At 38.8% G+C, this 16,134-nt stretch overlaps 1 protein-coding gene across 1 annotated transcript in view; it reads left to right on the top strand.

The window, feature by feature from the left end:
- Positions 1–15,515, top strand: part of TRAM1 (translocation associated membrane protein 1) — a gene marked incomplete at its 5' end in the record, with an annotated part of 22,469 nt that extends 6,954 nt beyond the window's left edge. Inside the window, 5 exon segments of the mRNA XM_014590363.1 lie at positions 6,882–6,952; positions 7,053–7,157; positions 9,583–9,726; positions 10,086–10,246; positions 13,903–15,515. Of these exon segments, the coding sequence (XP_014445849.1) occupies positions 6,882–6,952; positions 7,053–7,157; positions 9,583–9,726; positions 10,086–10,246; positions 13,903–13,976 (555 nt within the window).
- Positions 15,516–16,134: the final 619 nt, after the last annotated feature.

Below are 16,134 nucleotides of genomic sequence, written 5' to 3' on the forward strand. Positions count from 1 at the left end.
AAAAAATAAATAAATAAATAAATAAATAAATAAAAAATAAAAAGAATAAAGATCCTCTTTTATTTTGAAATCTTTGACTTTGAACTATCTAAGATAAGATAAAACTTTATTTATGTATTTATTTATTTATTTAAGTAGGTAATCCTTTCTCCATTCTTCTCTCAGGATTTTGAGCACACACCCAGCATGCTTTTCAAGCCTCTTGGTCTAGGACTCAAAGCACACTGTCGGCCATGTGGGATCCAGCGCCTTAACCTCCATGTCATCTGCTGGCCCTGAGATAAAACTATTAAACCCACAGTTTCTAGTAGACCTTTCAAATTTATTAAGCTCCTAGTACGGATCGTAGTGTCCTAGAGCTGTACTGTCCAAAACGGTAACCACTAGCCACATGTGCATTATTTTAAAGTAAACAGAGGCCAGTAGGTGGTATAGTGGTTAAGGCACTGAACTCCCACATGGCTAGCTGCAATTCAAGTCCTTGACCTGGTGGCTTGAAACACACCAGGTGTAATAGAGAGGTAAGACATTTGTGGGACACAGATATGGTTTATTATTTGTTGATGAGTCTGTGTATAGTATTCTCAACTGGGCTGGACTGAGGTGTGTATCATGCTGGGTAAAGTCTTTTTACAATCTAAATGATGTTTAGTGATTAAATATATAAATAATAATATAGATGATACAGAGAGAGAGAGAGAGAAAGAAAGAAAGAAGACAGACACCAGGCACCCAAAATCCCAGGAGGAGAAGGGATTACAGTGTGGCCATACCCCGGGGATGGGGTTGGGGGGGGTGATTTCTCACTGTCTCTGGTGAGCACACATGCCCTCTGGCAAGAAAACCTTTTTTAAAAAAGTAAATACATGTAAATAAAAACAATTCCTTTGTTAGTCACATTAGCCTTATGCCAAGTAATCCTTTGCTGTTAGGTTGTTGGGGAAGTCATGCTGTATTTTTCTATGCAAAAATGTCATGACATTCCCAACAGCCTAGAACATTTAGCTAGTGTCTACCATTTTGGACAGAAGGGGTATAGAACGTCTCCATCATTGCAGAAAGTCCCGTTGAACAGCACTGGGAGGAATATGGTTACTTGATGTCTTAGTGCCAGGACTCAGATATTTAAAGCTTTCTTCAGGTATTGATATATACATGGACTTAATACCTCTGGGTTTCATTATTAATTCATGTCTGCAACTTGTTCGCTGACCATGGTAAGTAACAAGGGACATTTCAAAGTAATTGTTCATTTTGGTTCCTGAAGCTCTTTTCTTATCAGTTCCTGCCAGATGGCATTTCTCCAGAAATGCAATCTAATTTTTATGGAATAATTTGCATAACTTAGAACTTAAATGAAACTATTTTTAACACCTATAGATGACAGTTGAAAGTAACTGTTTCAAGTAATTAACATAATTTGAAAGTAACAGCTGCATATGTGTTAAACAGTTTCTTAAAATTTACTCGACGAAAACTATTTTTGGAAGAACTCTTTCTGGAAGAAACTAGTGCAGTGATTGTTTTGAGCCAGTCCTAAATGAAGGACGATAGGAATGCTGTTAGTAGCAGTTGAAGAGGTGTGTTCACTACAAATAGTTTCTTTTAAGGAAAATCTTAAATGATATATATTACACAAGCTTCTTTATAAACATTGCCTGTGAGAAGATTCTAAATATTAGCCAAGTTTGAATATGTGAGCTTTTTAGGGAAGTCTGAAATAGCCTAATGTTTATTTCTAATTTTGGAATTTGCTATGATTTAAATGTATGATAGTCATTAAATTTTTTCTATGAAAAATTAGACTATGAGAATTTTAAGCCTAGGGTTGGTGGTCTTCAGTTAATCATAACTCCTACCAGTCTTGGTAGCATTATATCTCTATTACTTACTTTTTATTTCTCTTTTTGAGGGGGAGGGTGGTATTATTACCATTATACAGAGAGGTTAATTAACTTGCCCAGGGTCACGCTTACTAGCTTAGCTACCATTTATTTTCTACTCATTTTCTTACTTAATTTTACTTTTTCTTTTTTTTTTTGGAGAGGTTTTTGCTATAGGGCGCGTGCGCTTGCCAGACAGAGAGAGACAGAGAGACAGAAAGCGAGAAATCACCCCCCAGGGGGGATGGTCACGCCGCAATCCCTTCTCCCCTGCATTCTCCGCTCGGGATCTTGGGCATGCACACACACGCGCCTGCTGTGAGTTTAAGCCACTAGGTCCGGGACTCAAACCGCAGTTGGCTACATGGGATTCTAGCGATACAACCATTATGCCAACTGCTGGTCCCTGTTTTTACTTTTTATGTAGTTGGTTCGAGTGTTCAAACATTCCTTAAAATACTGGTTAACATATATCCAACTGATGGAACCATTACTAAAAAAAAGATTTCTCAGTAATTTATCATTTTGAAAACCTGTTTGGAAAATCATGATGTATTTTTCTGTATAAAAGTGTGCCCTGACTTTCCTGACAACTCTACTGTTTTAAGAGTATTAGGCATAGCCTTTTGGCCGGAACCGCCATCTTCCAGTAATTAACCAGAATGACGAACACAAAGGGACAGAGGAGAGGCACTGATATACGTTCTCTGGGCCTTTTAGAAAACATCGAGTTGTTCCTCTGGCAACATACATGTGAATCTACAAGAAAGGTGATACTGTAGACATTAAGGGAATGGTACTATTCAAAAAGGAATTCCCCACAAATGTTACCATGGCAAAACTGGAAGAGTCTACGTTACCCAGCATGCTGTTGGCATTGTAGTGAACAAACAAGTTAAGGGCAAGATTCTTGCCAAGAGAATCAATGTACGTATTGAGCATATTAAACATTCTAAGAGCAGAGATAGCTTCCTAAAACGTGTGAAGGAAAATGACCAGAAAAAGAAAAAAGCCAAAGAGAAAGGTACCTGGGTTCAACTAAAGCGCCAGCCTGCTCCACCCAGAGAAGCACACTTTGTGAGAACCAATGGAAAGGAGCCTGAGCTACTGGAACCAATTCCCTATGAATTCATGGCATGATAGGTGTTAAAAATAAACTAATCTGTGGTCTATAAAAAAAAAAAAGAGTATTAGGCATTCATTGGCTGTAAAGATGGAAGCTGGTGATAGCATTTTATCTTATAGCTATTATACTGGCTCAGTTGGTGACTGAAAGGCAAGGCTAAGATGCAAAGTCAAGTCTGAATTCAAGAAGTTTTGCTTGTTTTTCCTTGGCTAATATCAAGCGTAACCATATTTCACCTTATTGGGCTGAGTTTTCTAGAGAAAAAAAAAATCAGAGAAATGGAAGGGCTTTTTGAAATATAGTTTGTAATTTATAATAACCTTTTTTAAGATTAGTCAGAAAGGAAAAAGATAGGCAGTTCAGGTTCTTCTCTGCAGAGTGATCAACATGTGTTATGTTTTTTTAGCCCCCTAAGAAATTAATTACTTAAAAAAAGAAAAAGGAATTTGCAATTCTAGGGACCAGCAGGTGGCATAATGGTTATGTTGCTGGACTCCCACATAGTTGACCACAATTCTAGTCTTGGACCTGGAGGCTTAAAACTCAAATCGGGAGTGTGTACATACGTGCCCCAAATCCTGAGTATAGAATGGAGGAGGAGGGATTGTGGTGTGGCCATCTCCCCTGGGGGGTGATTTCTTGCTTCCTTTCTCTCTGTCTTTTTCTTCAGTGAGCACACGCTCCCTATGCAAAATCTCTCTAAAGAAAAAAAGAAATTGCATTTTCATAAAATGGTTTTTCTAACAGTTCTGACAAATCAATTCTTTACATTGACTTATATAAGTTTTGATGTGGTGAAATGGGTGAAATCAGCACTTAAAAACGGAAAGTTTCTAACATATATATTGAGGGTATTGCAGCTGTCTTCTCAGAACTTTAGAGCGACGATGAACACATCTGAAAGAATCAGGTGGTATTTCCTATGCTAATAATCTACATGCCACCTGCCTTTTTTCCCAAAGTCACATACTACTAATTCATGCTTTTGACCATATCCTTATAATATACAGTCACAGTCATGGGGACCAGCAGATGGTATGTAATGGTTACTTTGTTGGACTCCCATGTAGTTAACCACCGTTCAAGTCCCAGACCCGGCAGCGTGAAACCTCACATGGGGCAACGTGCGTATGTGCACATGCCCAAGGTCCTGAGAGGACAGAGGAGAAAGGATTGCACGGGGCCGTCTAGATCCCTAGCAAGTGATTTCTCAGTTTCTCTCTGTGTCTCTGGTGAGCACACACACCCCCTAGCAAAGATCTCTCTCTTTAAAAAAAAAAAAATCATAGTCACGATGTTTTAGTTATTTAAATATGCTAAAAGCAATTTTAATATTTTAGGTAAAATTATAATTAAATGATACTGTTTTGGGGCCCAGCCGATGGCGTAATGATTATATTGCTGGACTCCCACATGGCTGACCATGGTTCGAATCACGCACCTAGAGGCTTCAAACTTAAACTGGCATGTGTACATACGTGCCCAAAATCCTGAAAGAAGAATGAAGGAGAAGGGATTGTGTCATGGCCATCCCTTGTAGGTGGTGATTTCTTGCTTTCTGTCTCTGTCTCTGTCTCTGTCTCTCTCTCTTTCTCTCTGTCTTCAGCAGGGACACACGCCCTATATAAAAAATCTCTGTTAAAAATTAATAAGTAAAAATAGCATTTTGTTGTGTACTATCTAAAGTCGTTTCATACAGTGCCCGTGATGTACACAGCACACTGTGGGAAATTCTGGTGTATCATATATGTACCCACAGCACATCCGACTGCACTGGTCACACTCCAGATGGCTTCCCTAGAACAATTATAACAGGAGAAGCAAGAGGTTCTTTTGCGGTTTGAACTTCAGCATGCTGACTTGACAGTGTCTCTTTTTGTGAAGGGAAATATTTCATTGCAAGTTTCAAAATCATTTAGCAAGGATTTTAAGATGACTTATTTTCAAAGATACTTCCTTCTCCAGTTGGAAAAACCATACTAAACTTGGTATCACGAGCTTAGAACGTTCCTAAATGCCCCAAAATACAGTACTCTAAACTGCACTAGCCAGACTGCTTTATATTCTACTTTCTAACACTTCCTCTTTGTACCATTCTCAGCAGAGAAGAGTTGTGTGTTTTGTTTTGTTTCGTTTTGTTTTTGAGAGAGATTTTTGCTATAGGGTGCGTGTGCTCGACAGAGACACAGAGAGACAGAAATTAAGAAATCATCCCGGGGGGGAGGGGCAGCAGTTAGGGTAATGGCTATGTCGCTGGATTCCCACGTAATAGACTGTGGTTTGCATCCCGGACCCAGTGGCTTAAAACTCACGCTGGACGCGTGTGCGTGCGTGCCCAAGATCCCGAGAGGAGAATGGAGGAGAAGGGATTGCGGCATGACCATCCCCTCTGGGGGGTGATTTCTCACTTTCTGTCTCTATGTCCCTCTTTGTCTGTCTGGCGAGCGCACGCGCCCTGTAGCGAAAACCTCCCCAAAAGAAAAAAAAGAAAAGAAATCATCCCCCAAGGGGGATAGCCATGCCACAGTCCCTTCTCCTCTATTCTTCATTCTGAATTTTGCGCATACATGCATATGCCCATGGCATGAATTTCAAGCTGCCGGGTCTGACTGTGTGGGAGTCCATTTTCCCATTCGCTGGTCCCCAGAGAAGAGTTTTTTATTTCAAAGTTAGATTTGTAAAATCTACTGTATTTCAGAAGATTTGGTGGAGTATCTCTATACTGAATGTAAGGGGAGAGAGGAGGACCAGTCAAGACCTGTACTTGACTGCACTAGATGCAAGAGATGAGCTTGTGAGGGTCCAGACGAATACTGTCTAGTTTGCCAACATCAACCCACTGTTTTAGTCATTGCAATTAGTAGCTCATGGTCCCTGAGTAGTGCAAACCAGGCCAAGGCAACAGCCTTTCTAATACATAGGAAGAAACACGCTTAAACCAGGGAGAGTAGAAATGAGGTACAGGCATTTCATCAGCTAACAGGCATCATTGAGCTCATCATTGTCGATGTTTTGCAAACATTTTTCACTGCAATCCAAGATGAAAAATAAGATTTTACATCATAATCCTGTTTGTGTGTAACCACATGCCCTATAGCAAAAACCTTTCCAAAAAAAAGAATAAATAAATAAATAATGAAACAAAATAAATAATAAATAGTTAAATAAAATAGTTCTTTAAAAAATAAATAAAGACACTAGTGCTAGTATTACCCCTAAAGTGATTACATAATCCACATTATGGATTATAATCCATAATCCAGGAGGTCTTCGCTTACATTATCTTTAAATACTACCTCTTAGATAACTAGGTCAGCTAGGAACAATGGGGGAGCGAAAGGAAGCAAAAGCAAAATTTAGATACTTGGGCTTGCAGTTATGGAGGACAAAGAATATACAATTAGGTGGTATCATAAATGGAAGGATAAAATTTTAACCTTCAATTTTAATTATAACTGACAGTGAAGGGACTAAAGCATATGTTAGAAAAGTGAATACTATTGTGGATAAACAAAATATCACCTGCTATAAACAGAAGAGATGTTAGAAGGACTCAAACTGTTAGCATATAAATATAGTTGTTAATGTCTTGTCTTTAATAAGTCTTTGTTATTATCACTAAAAGGGATTTTGAATTCATATCATTAAAACAAGCCCGACTGTCCACATTTTATGGATGAGAAGGCTGAAACCAACAAAGTTTACAGGACTTGCTGATGCCATAGCTCGTCGGATGAGGGATGAGAGTGGGGTGGAGCCGGAATAGCTTTCAGGTGTCCTAGTGTGGGACATTTCTGGCTGTCCCACTCTACTCTTAAAGAATAGAAGAGTGTCAGCACATCATAATCTATAATGTTTTCTTCTATTTGCAGGAGGATATTCCACGTCAGCTGGTCTACATTGGCCTTTACCTCTTTCACATTGCTGGAGCTTATCTTTTGAAGTGAGTTGGGATTTTTCATTGGTCTGTAGATGGACTGGGCAGATAGTCTGCTAATCTACTTTAATTGATGACCAATTTTTAAAATTTGTTCTTTCAACAGCTTGAATCATCTCGGACTTGTTCTTCTGGTGCTGCATTATTTCGTTGAATTTCTGTTCCACATTTCCCGCCTGTTCTATTTTAGTGATGAAAAGTATCAGAAAGGGTAAGTTACGTGGCTCCCATTTCTTGGGTAGCAGTTATTCACAGCCAGCGTATTTCCAAGGCTTGCAGCTCTGGCAGTGTACATTCAGCTCAGCTTTAACTAAACTCCTTTGGCCTTGATAGTTTCCTCTCTGAAATGGACTGTGCCTAGCCGGATAGATGCTGTAATAACGTTTGTCATTTTCAAGGGTTTTAGGGCTTGCCTTTTTTTTTTTTTTTTTTTTTTTAATGACTTCTTCCTTGTTTATCATGTTTTTTCTTTCGGAGAAAGTGTTAGAGAAGTAAACCTTTAGAAGAAAATGAAATAATGGATAAGATAGCTTTAAAGATTCTAAAAGATTTAGGTCTTCGCCACGGTGGCACATGCCACTAAGACTCAGTGCTTCACAGACTGGGACCTTTGAGAAGCCCGGGTTCAATTAGCTCAACCCAAAGGCTAAGCCTGGTGGTATGTGCCTGTAATCCCAGTAACCCAGGCAGGCTAGAGCAAGAGGACCACCATATAGCAAGACCCTGTCAAAAGAAAAAAAAAAAAAGGTAGTAAAAAGTTTTGATGGAAAAATTGAACTAAAAATAGAATTTGAAAGGTATAACGTGTAAACAGTATAAAGTCTCTTTTAAAGGTAAAACTAGGACACTCAAATGGAAATTGGGTGTCTTATTCTTTACAGCACAACTTTTGTTTTTTCCAGCACGTTTTAAAATTGTTCTGTATACCAAGTATTGAGCAGCCAGGTATGGGTGCAGTGGTAGCACAACTGGGCCCACATGGTAAAAGGTCCATAGTTCTCATCCTGGGGACCCCCCAAGCATGCCACACATGCACTCATGTGTCTGTGATCTGGGCCGCTGAGACTGGAGGGAATCACAACTTGAAGACTATTGGGGGTGCCTGTGGATATGTCTGTCTTGTCTTTTTCTTGGAAGAAATAAACTTTTTTTAAAAAAGCCCCAGGGGCCAGCAAGAGGTAGGAATTTTGTTTTGTTTAAAGGGAGATTTTTACTATCATGTGCACACACTCACCAGAGAGACAGAGACAGGGAAACAAAACGAGAAATCACCTGCTGGGGGATGGGCACGCACGCACATGCGCCTAGCATGAGTTTTAAACTGCCAGGTCCGGTGTGAGTTTTAAACTGCCAAGTCTGGGACTTGAACCACGGGGATTCCAGCAGTGTAACCATTAGACCATCGCTGGTCCCAGTGGCATGGTTTTTAAGCCACTGGAGTCTACATGGATGACCCCACAGTTCAAGTCCCAGACTTGGTAGTTTAAAACTCCTGAGAGGAGAATGGAGGAAAGGAGATTGCAGTGTGGCATCCTCCCTGTGGGAGGGGAGTGATTTCTCACTTTCCCTCTCTCTCCAGCAAGTGTACACACCCTATAGCAAAAACCTAAAAAATGTTTTAAAAAGATTCCAGCCTGGGGGCACATTCCTTAACAAACTGAACTACAGTGTTGGAAGCCAAGTGGCCAACCACTAGTCTGCTATACATCACTTTTTACTTTTTCATTTACTTATTTTTTTTTTTTACATTTGACTAGAAAGAGACATAGAAAGAGAGAGACAGAGAGTCAGAAAGCAAGCCGCCTCGTCTGGGGCTCAAACTGTGGTCAGCCATGTGGGAGCGCCCAGCACCTTAACCACCACATCACTTGCTGGTCCCCGACCAACCACTAGTTTGGATCCCTGGTGGTCCTGAAAACACGCAGGGCGTGATGTGTGTGCCCAGGATCCTGAGGACCTGGAGGCCTAGGGAAAAGACTGGAATGCTGAGACCCTGTTAAGGGTGCTCTTCTCTCTCTATGTCTCTGTCTCTCTGTCTCTCTGCCTCTTGCATACATGCACTTTCTATCATTAATAAAATAAGCCTTAATAAAAATAAAGTTTATAAAGAGATGAGCTAAAGGGAACCAGCAGTTAGCGTAATGGCTATGTCGCTGGACTCCCACGTAGTCGACCGCGGTTCGTGTCCCGGACCCAGTAGCTTAAAACTCACACCGGGCGTGTGTGCGTGCGTGCCCAAGATCCCGAGAGGAGAATGGAGGAGAAGGGATTGTGGAGTGACCATCCCCCCTGGGGGGTGATTTCTCGCTTTCTGTCTCTATGTCTCTCTCTGTCTGTCTGGCGAGCGCACGTGCCCTACAGTGAAAATCTCTCCAAAAAAAAAAGAGATGAGCTAAACAAAAAATTAAGTAGTTTTCTCTTCCAGATGTCTTGGAAACTTAACTAGGCTAATATGTGTTAATATTTATCTCCAAGAGTGATATGAAAATATGTAGTATTTCTCAAACTTTTAACTACAGGATCCTTTTTTACAGAATAATAAATACTGTTTTAACGTTGGTAAAAATAGAATGTCTGACAGAATCTTTACTTTGCAATTTTATGAACCGACTTAGGATTTTTTTTTCCCTTTACAGATTTTCTCTGTGGGCAGTTCTTTTTGTTTTGGGACGACTTCTGACTTTAATTCTATCAGTGCTCACTGTTGGTTTTGGGCTTGCCAGAGCAGAGAATCAGAAACTGGACTTCAGTACTGGAAACTTCAACGTGTTGGCTGTGAGGTACGGTCATCTTAATGTTCACTTTGTGCTGGTAAAAATACATCATGTCAGCTTCTCCATGATGTGGATCGTCTGAAAAGTAGAGGGATAGATATGTGTGTTGAGGAAAAGAACTCCGTTGATTTTATTCCTGTTGCAATTTATATGTACAAGTCAAAGAACTAAAAGCATTTATTTTATTTTAACTCTTGGGATAAATTATTAATGGAATGATTACTTATTAACATAGTCTTGTCAACACAGTGGGAGTATTACCACTAAATACTATCAAGTAGCATAGAATACCTTATTCAACAGCATTGTTTTTATACACTGATTTTTTTTTTTTTTTGGTTTGTTTATTTATTAATCTCTCTCAGGATTGCGGTTCTGGCATCCATTTGCATTACCCAAGCATTCATGATGTGGAAGTTCATTAATTTTCAGCTTCGAAGGTGGAGGGAACATTCTGCTTTTCAGGCACCACCTGTGAAGAAAAAACCAACAGTGACTAAAGGCAGGTCTTCTAGAAAAGGAACAGGTTTGTATCAGTAAGCAATGAAAAACATATAGACATAAAAAGCATTTTAAAAGTTGTATTTTACTTTTTTTTTTTAGTAATTTGCTAGAAGGTACATGGCTTATTGGAGAGAGACAAAGAGAAAACCCCCTACGGGGCGAGGGTCACACCACAATCCGGTTTGCATTTCTCCTTGCAGGATTTTTGGTGCACACGTGCTCCTGGCATTTTTCTCAAATCACCAGATCCAGGACTTGAACCTCACAGTTGGTCATGTGGAATCTAGCCACCTTAACCTCCTCGCCACTCACTGGCCCTTTTTTACTTTTTAACAAAATTAGAGGTGAAATAATTTACTCTGTTTCACAATTGATGAATCACTGGGTGACAGGTTGATTACTCCCAAAAGCTGTACACTATATTTCTCTTACAAGTTTCCAGGCTTTCCAAGTTTTCCAATTTATATGGACAGTTTTAATGAATAACTACACCAGGCAACGATACTTTGTGTTTCTAACCATTTATGCACATTTTAAAAACCCCTTTACAACCCCTATAGTCCCAAGTAGAACGTTTACAACTTCTGATTGCTTGATCCTTTGTCTGTGAGCCTACATTTAACCTGTTTATCCTTCAGCTTTTGATTGACACTGCATTGACATTGCAGGCAGTTTTAGTGTGTGTGGTAGTGTATGAGAGGACTATAATACAGGGAGTTTCTTGTAAATCTTGTCCCTTGTAAATCTCAATATTTGATCATTTCTGTCCTCCAGCCCTGTTCTTTTTTACATTGTCCCTTCCAGTTCTTAGCTCTTTACCTTTTCTTAAAATTTTAGTACAGGGAACCAGCAGTTAGCGTAATGGCTATGTTGCTGGACTCGCACGTAGTCGACCGCAGTTCGCGTCCTGGACCCGGTGGCTTAAAACTCACGCTGGGTGCGTGTGCGTGCGTGCCCAAGATCCCAAAAGGAGAATGGAGGAGAAGGGATTGCGGCATGACCTTCCCCCCGGGGGGTGATTTCTCACTTTCTGTCTCTCTGTCTCTCTCTGTCTGTCTGGCGAGCACATGCACCCTATAGCAAAAACCTCTCCAAAAAAAAAAAAAAATTTTAGTACGGCTTGGTCAATGCTGCAATGACAGTGAAAAAAAAACAAACTTGCCAAGATAATGGATTGAAATTACATCCAATCTGTAATTTAATTTAGGAACAAAGTTTTAACCCATGAACAGTATATATACCTCCATTTATTTAGATTATCATTAATTTCTCATAGTAATATTTTTTAGTAACAGCTTTATTAGAATGTTATTCACATGCCATGAAATTCACTTTGTAAAGTATATGTGTTTGGTCTTTTGAAAAATTTTTTATCTTTCTGATTTGGGGGCAGAATTCTGTTTGTTCTGTCAGCTACTATGAAATGTATATTAAAATCTCATGCTGATTATAAACTTGACTATTTCTCCTTAGAGTTTTCAAAGTTTTTACATTACATATTTTGAAGACATGTTACTAGGTATCAAAATTTACTTACCGTGCACTGTGTTATGTATAGATTTCTAGAATTTGACTTGGTTTCTTTGACCATTTTGGGGGGGGGAAAAATCTTAGCCATTATTTCCTCAGATTCTGCTTCATCCCCATTCTTTTCCTCCTCTCTTTCTGGGGTTTCAGTTTATATGTGTGGTACACCCTTTTATGCTATCCCTTACATCTTTTCATAGTTTCTGAATTTTCCAAGCTTTTTTCTTTTTCTTTTTCTTTTTTTTTGGAGAGGTTTTTGCTATAGGGCGTGTGTGCTCACCAGACAGACAGAGAGATAGAAATTGAGAAATCACCCCCCAGGGGGGATGGCGACACTGCAATCCCCTCTCCTCCATTCTCCCCTCGGGATCTTGGGCACGCACGCACACGCGCCCAGTGTGAGTTTAAGCCACCGGGTCCAGGACTTGAGCCGTGGTCAACTACGTGGGAGTCCAGCGACATAGCCATTACACTAACTGCTGGTCCCCCAAGCATTTTTCTATTTGATTTTTAATCGGAGTATTTTCTTTAGTTTGTTAATCTCTTCTGTTGTGCCTATTTGATATTAAATTTGTTTATTAAATTTATATTTTCAGTTACTATATTTTCCATTTTAGAATAATCAAGACTGTGGTTTTCTGGTGAGACTCTGCATCTTTTCATTTATTTAATGTTTTAAAATATTAATTATTCTTATAATACCCCTTTTTGCTAACTAGAGCTGGATAACCTTAGGATCTGTTTCTTTTTTTCTCTCTCTTGGTTTTTGATCACTTGGCCTTATTTTCTGTCATGCCTGGTAATTTTTAATTGACTCCCATTATGTTTTGTATATAAATGCGTCAAGACTCTAGATTGAATACAGATGGATCACTCTATCTTACTCAACCTGATCTGTCCAGTTTGCCCACGTTCCTATGACATCAACATAATTGACATTTGTAAGGGCTTTCTTCTCTGATGGGACCTAAAGTCAGATATTTCTCTTATCCATGTGAGACTTCAAGGTCCCTGTTTAACTTTGTAGTTTGCTGGGAGTTGTATCCTGTTTGATTTCTGAGTCATTCTTGGTACATGTCTTGTTTAAGATAGGCAAATGCTCGAAGGAGAATCACATATAGAATGTTGGAGGGTTTTCTCTACAGTTCTTTCTTGTCCAACATTTTAATTGGAACCTTGGCGCCTAGGTATCCCTGAACTCGGCTGTTGGCTATTACTGTCTTGTCTTCCCTGCCTCAGCTCCACTGTACGGTTACCTTAGTTTATTTCCTTTCTTTCCAGGACCTTGGTACATTAAGTTCCAGCTGCCTTGCTTGCCTTCCAGAGCCTTCACACATTCCTTTTTGTATTTAGCTTTTATTGATTTTTGTAGATATTTTTGGAAGAGGGTTAGTCTGACATCAGTTATTCCATCAAAGCTAAAGGAAGAAGAAGGCTATGATATACTCTTAAACATAAATGTTACTATCCTAAACACCAACTTTTTTATATGTTTTAGGGAAATATTCCTGAGGACTTCACTGTCAAGTGTGAAGAGATTCTTTATTTCTATCAAAAATATTGCTCTTGAGTACCATTTTTATATTCTTGTAACTTTTTTCAAATAATTTTCTATCCTATTACTTTTTTTTTTTTTTTTTTTTTTGGCTTTCAATGGTAGTTACTTTGGTTTTAGTTTGCTGCTTTGAGATTGTTGTGTTCAAGATGTTACCAGGTTTTGGGGCCAACAGGTGGCATAGTGGTAAGAGCACTGGACTCCAATATGACCAATGCAATTCAGGTCCCAGACCCAGCGGCTCAGAACTCATGCCAGACATGTGTGCATGCGTGCCCAGAATCCGAAGAGGAAAATGGAAGAGAAGGGATTGTGGCGTGGCCATTCCCTCCAGGAGGAGGAGGGTTCTCACTTTCTGTCTCTCTGGCGAGCACATGCACTGTATAGCAAAAATCTCTCCAAGAAGAAAAAAGATGTTCCCTGGTATTATTTACTGATTAAATGTTAGTAAAGATTAAGCACTAGGGAACAAATTTTGCCTGAGTATATATTGGATTTAAATTTTTCTTTTCGATGGTATATTTACATATAAGGATTATATTATTATTTGCATTTATTTATAAAAGAGAAGTAACACTATTTACTTTTCTTTTCAGAAAATGGTGTAAATGGAACAGTAACTTCAAATGGAGCAGACTCTCCTCGTAATAGAAAAGAGAAATCTTCATAATGAATTATAAACTAATGACTAATGTCCCCAAAGAAATCTGCTTTTTACAATGTCTTTCGGCACTATAGAGTTTTTGGTTTTTTTTTTTTTTTTTTTGTTCTTGAAAATACAATTTGTGCTCTTTGATTCTTGCTATTGTACTGTTTCATGCATTTTTTTTTAAAAGGGCATTTGAAGGGAGGATGATTACTATGAGTGAAAATATTTTAGCTTAGACTAAGCTACCTGCCTTCAAAATAGTTTAGGGACCATCACCGTATTATATTTTGGTTTTTATCTTTTAAACATTTTTCTAATGATTTAGAAAAAAAAAAAATCTTTACAAAAATCCCACATAGCAGTGATGAAATTTCTTGCTCTCAACAATTTTTTATAAGATTAGCAAGGTGGCCTGTTCCAACAAGGTCATATTTTTTAAGTTATCTTTCAGGGTAAAATGGAAATACTATAAAGTTGGATGTCAAACTTTAATATGTTTTCAGTGTTCTCTAATTTTTAGTAATTTTTGTAGCCTTTACACCTGGAAAAAAAGATTTGTAAAATTACCAAATATTGTGTGCTTTATTTTATAGGTAGTGGTTGTTAGTGTTATATCACCATTTAAAAACAAAAAAACAAACATACTAATGATTACACCATGTGGAGATTTATTGTCATATATATTGAATCAAAATATCTTATTAACATAAAAGTACTTACAAAAGCTTCCTTGTGCTTTTTCAACACTCCAGTCTTAAACTGGAAATCAGAAAATATTTACTGTGAAGAGGAAAATCTGACTTCTATGTATGGCCTTTTTGATATGTTTATTAATAACAATTCTTAATGAGGCTTGTCATGAGTTTGATATGCACAACAGCTTAGAAGGAAATTGTTTAACCTGAAAACCCTTTTAAAAAACAATGCCTGCTTGGTTTATATCTGTAAAAAAGACTGTCAGGTAATTATATTTGGAAAACATTTAATGCACTAACTTCAAAGAAATTGAAAATTCAGGTGGATGACTAGTCTTACAAAAGACAGTGCTTTATGTTATAACTATAGCTTTGGTCCCATCTTTAATTGAGAAACATTTATCTGTATAAAACATATTTTTGGATAAATATATATATATATCTATATATATTTGTATCTCTACAGAAAGGCTCTAAAAAGCATTTGAGTAAAATACTTGGTTCCCTTTTCTAGAATTATCCCTTCAGGTCCTTGTAGCTCTCTTTGATCCGTCCGTCGTCCTCACAGTACACAGATATCTCCTTCGGTGTTCACATCTTGTTCCCCACTTCTCACTTCAGTCACCAGCTACTGTCCGTGCCATTCTTAGTGTACAAGTTGCAGGCCAGGTCTGCAGTTTAAGTTACCATGCTGCTAGAAAGTTGTGCTTTCTCTTTCCAGCTGTTACCTACTTCCTGGAAAAAGTAGTAGCTCTCTGTAGCATTATGAATTTTCAGTGGAACCAAATGTTTGCCATTAAAAACTGGCATTATATTGTACTATACATTGAGAAATCAATCAAAATAAAAATTTTTACTTTCACAACCTGCATCCTGAATGTTTCCTTTGTTGTTAGCATGTATGTTATCATCTCATTAAAACATGCCATGTTTGAATAGTTTACACTTCCTTTTTAATTGCCAGAGGGTATGCTTTTTCACCAGTGACAAGGAGAGGGAGAAAGCACTCCCTAGTGGGGCATGGTTACACTGCAGTCACTTTTTTCCTTCATTTCTTCATTCTGTCAGGATTTGGGGCACCCACACACAGGTACCCAGTGTCTTTTTTTAAGCTGCAGGCACCAGGACTCAACCGCGGTCAGCCACATGGGATCCAGTTCCTTTCAGCACTGGGCTACAGGGTCAGCCCTAAACAGTACAGACTTAACATTTACAACAGCCTTTTCTTTTTTCTTTTAGTTTTTGCTATAGAGTACAAGTGCTCACCAAGGAGACGGGGGAAGTGAGAAATCACCCCCTGGGGGGATGGCTACACCACAGTCCCTTCTCCAGTGTCCTCCTAGGAAAGGACGAACACATTCTGTTGGGCATGCACACACATGTGCTCAGCGCGATTGTCAACATGTTGGGTCCTGGACAAACTACACGGCCGGCCATGTGGAATCCAGCACCTTAACCTCCATATCACCTGCTGGCCCAAGACC

This window comes from Tupaia chinensis, unplaced genomic scaffold (assembly GCF_000334495.1).
Source record: "Tupaia chinensis unplaced genomic scaffold, TupChi_1.0 Scaffold000436_1, whole genome shotgun sequence".
In the NCBI taxonomy this organism is placed as follows: domain Eukaryota; kingdom Metazoa; phylum Chordata; class Mammalia; order Scandentia; family Tupaiidae; genus Tupaia; species Tupaia belangeri.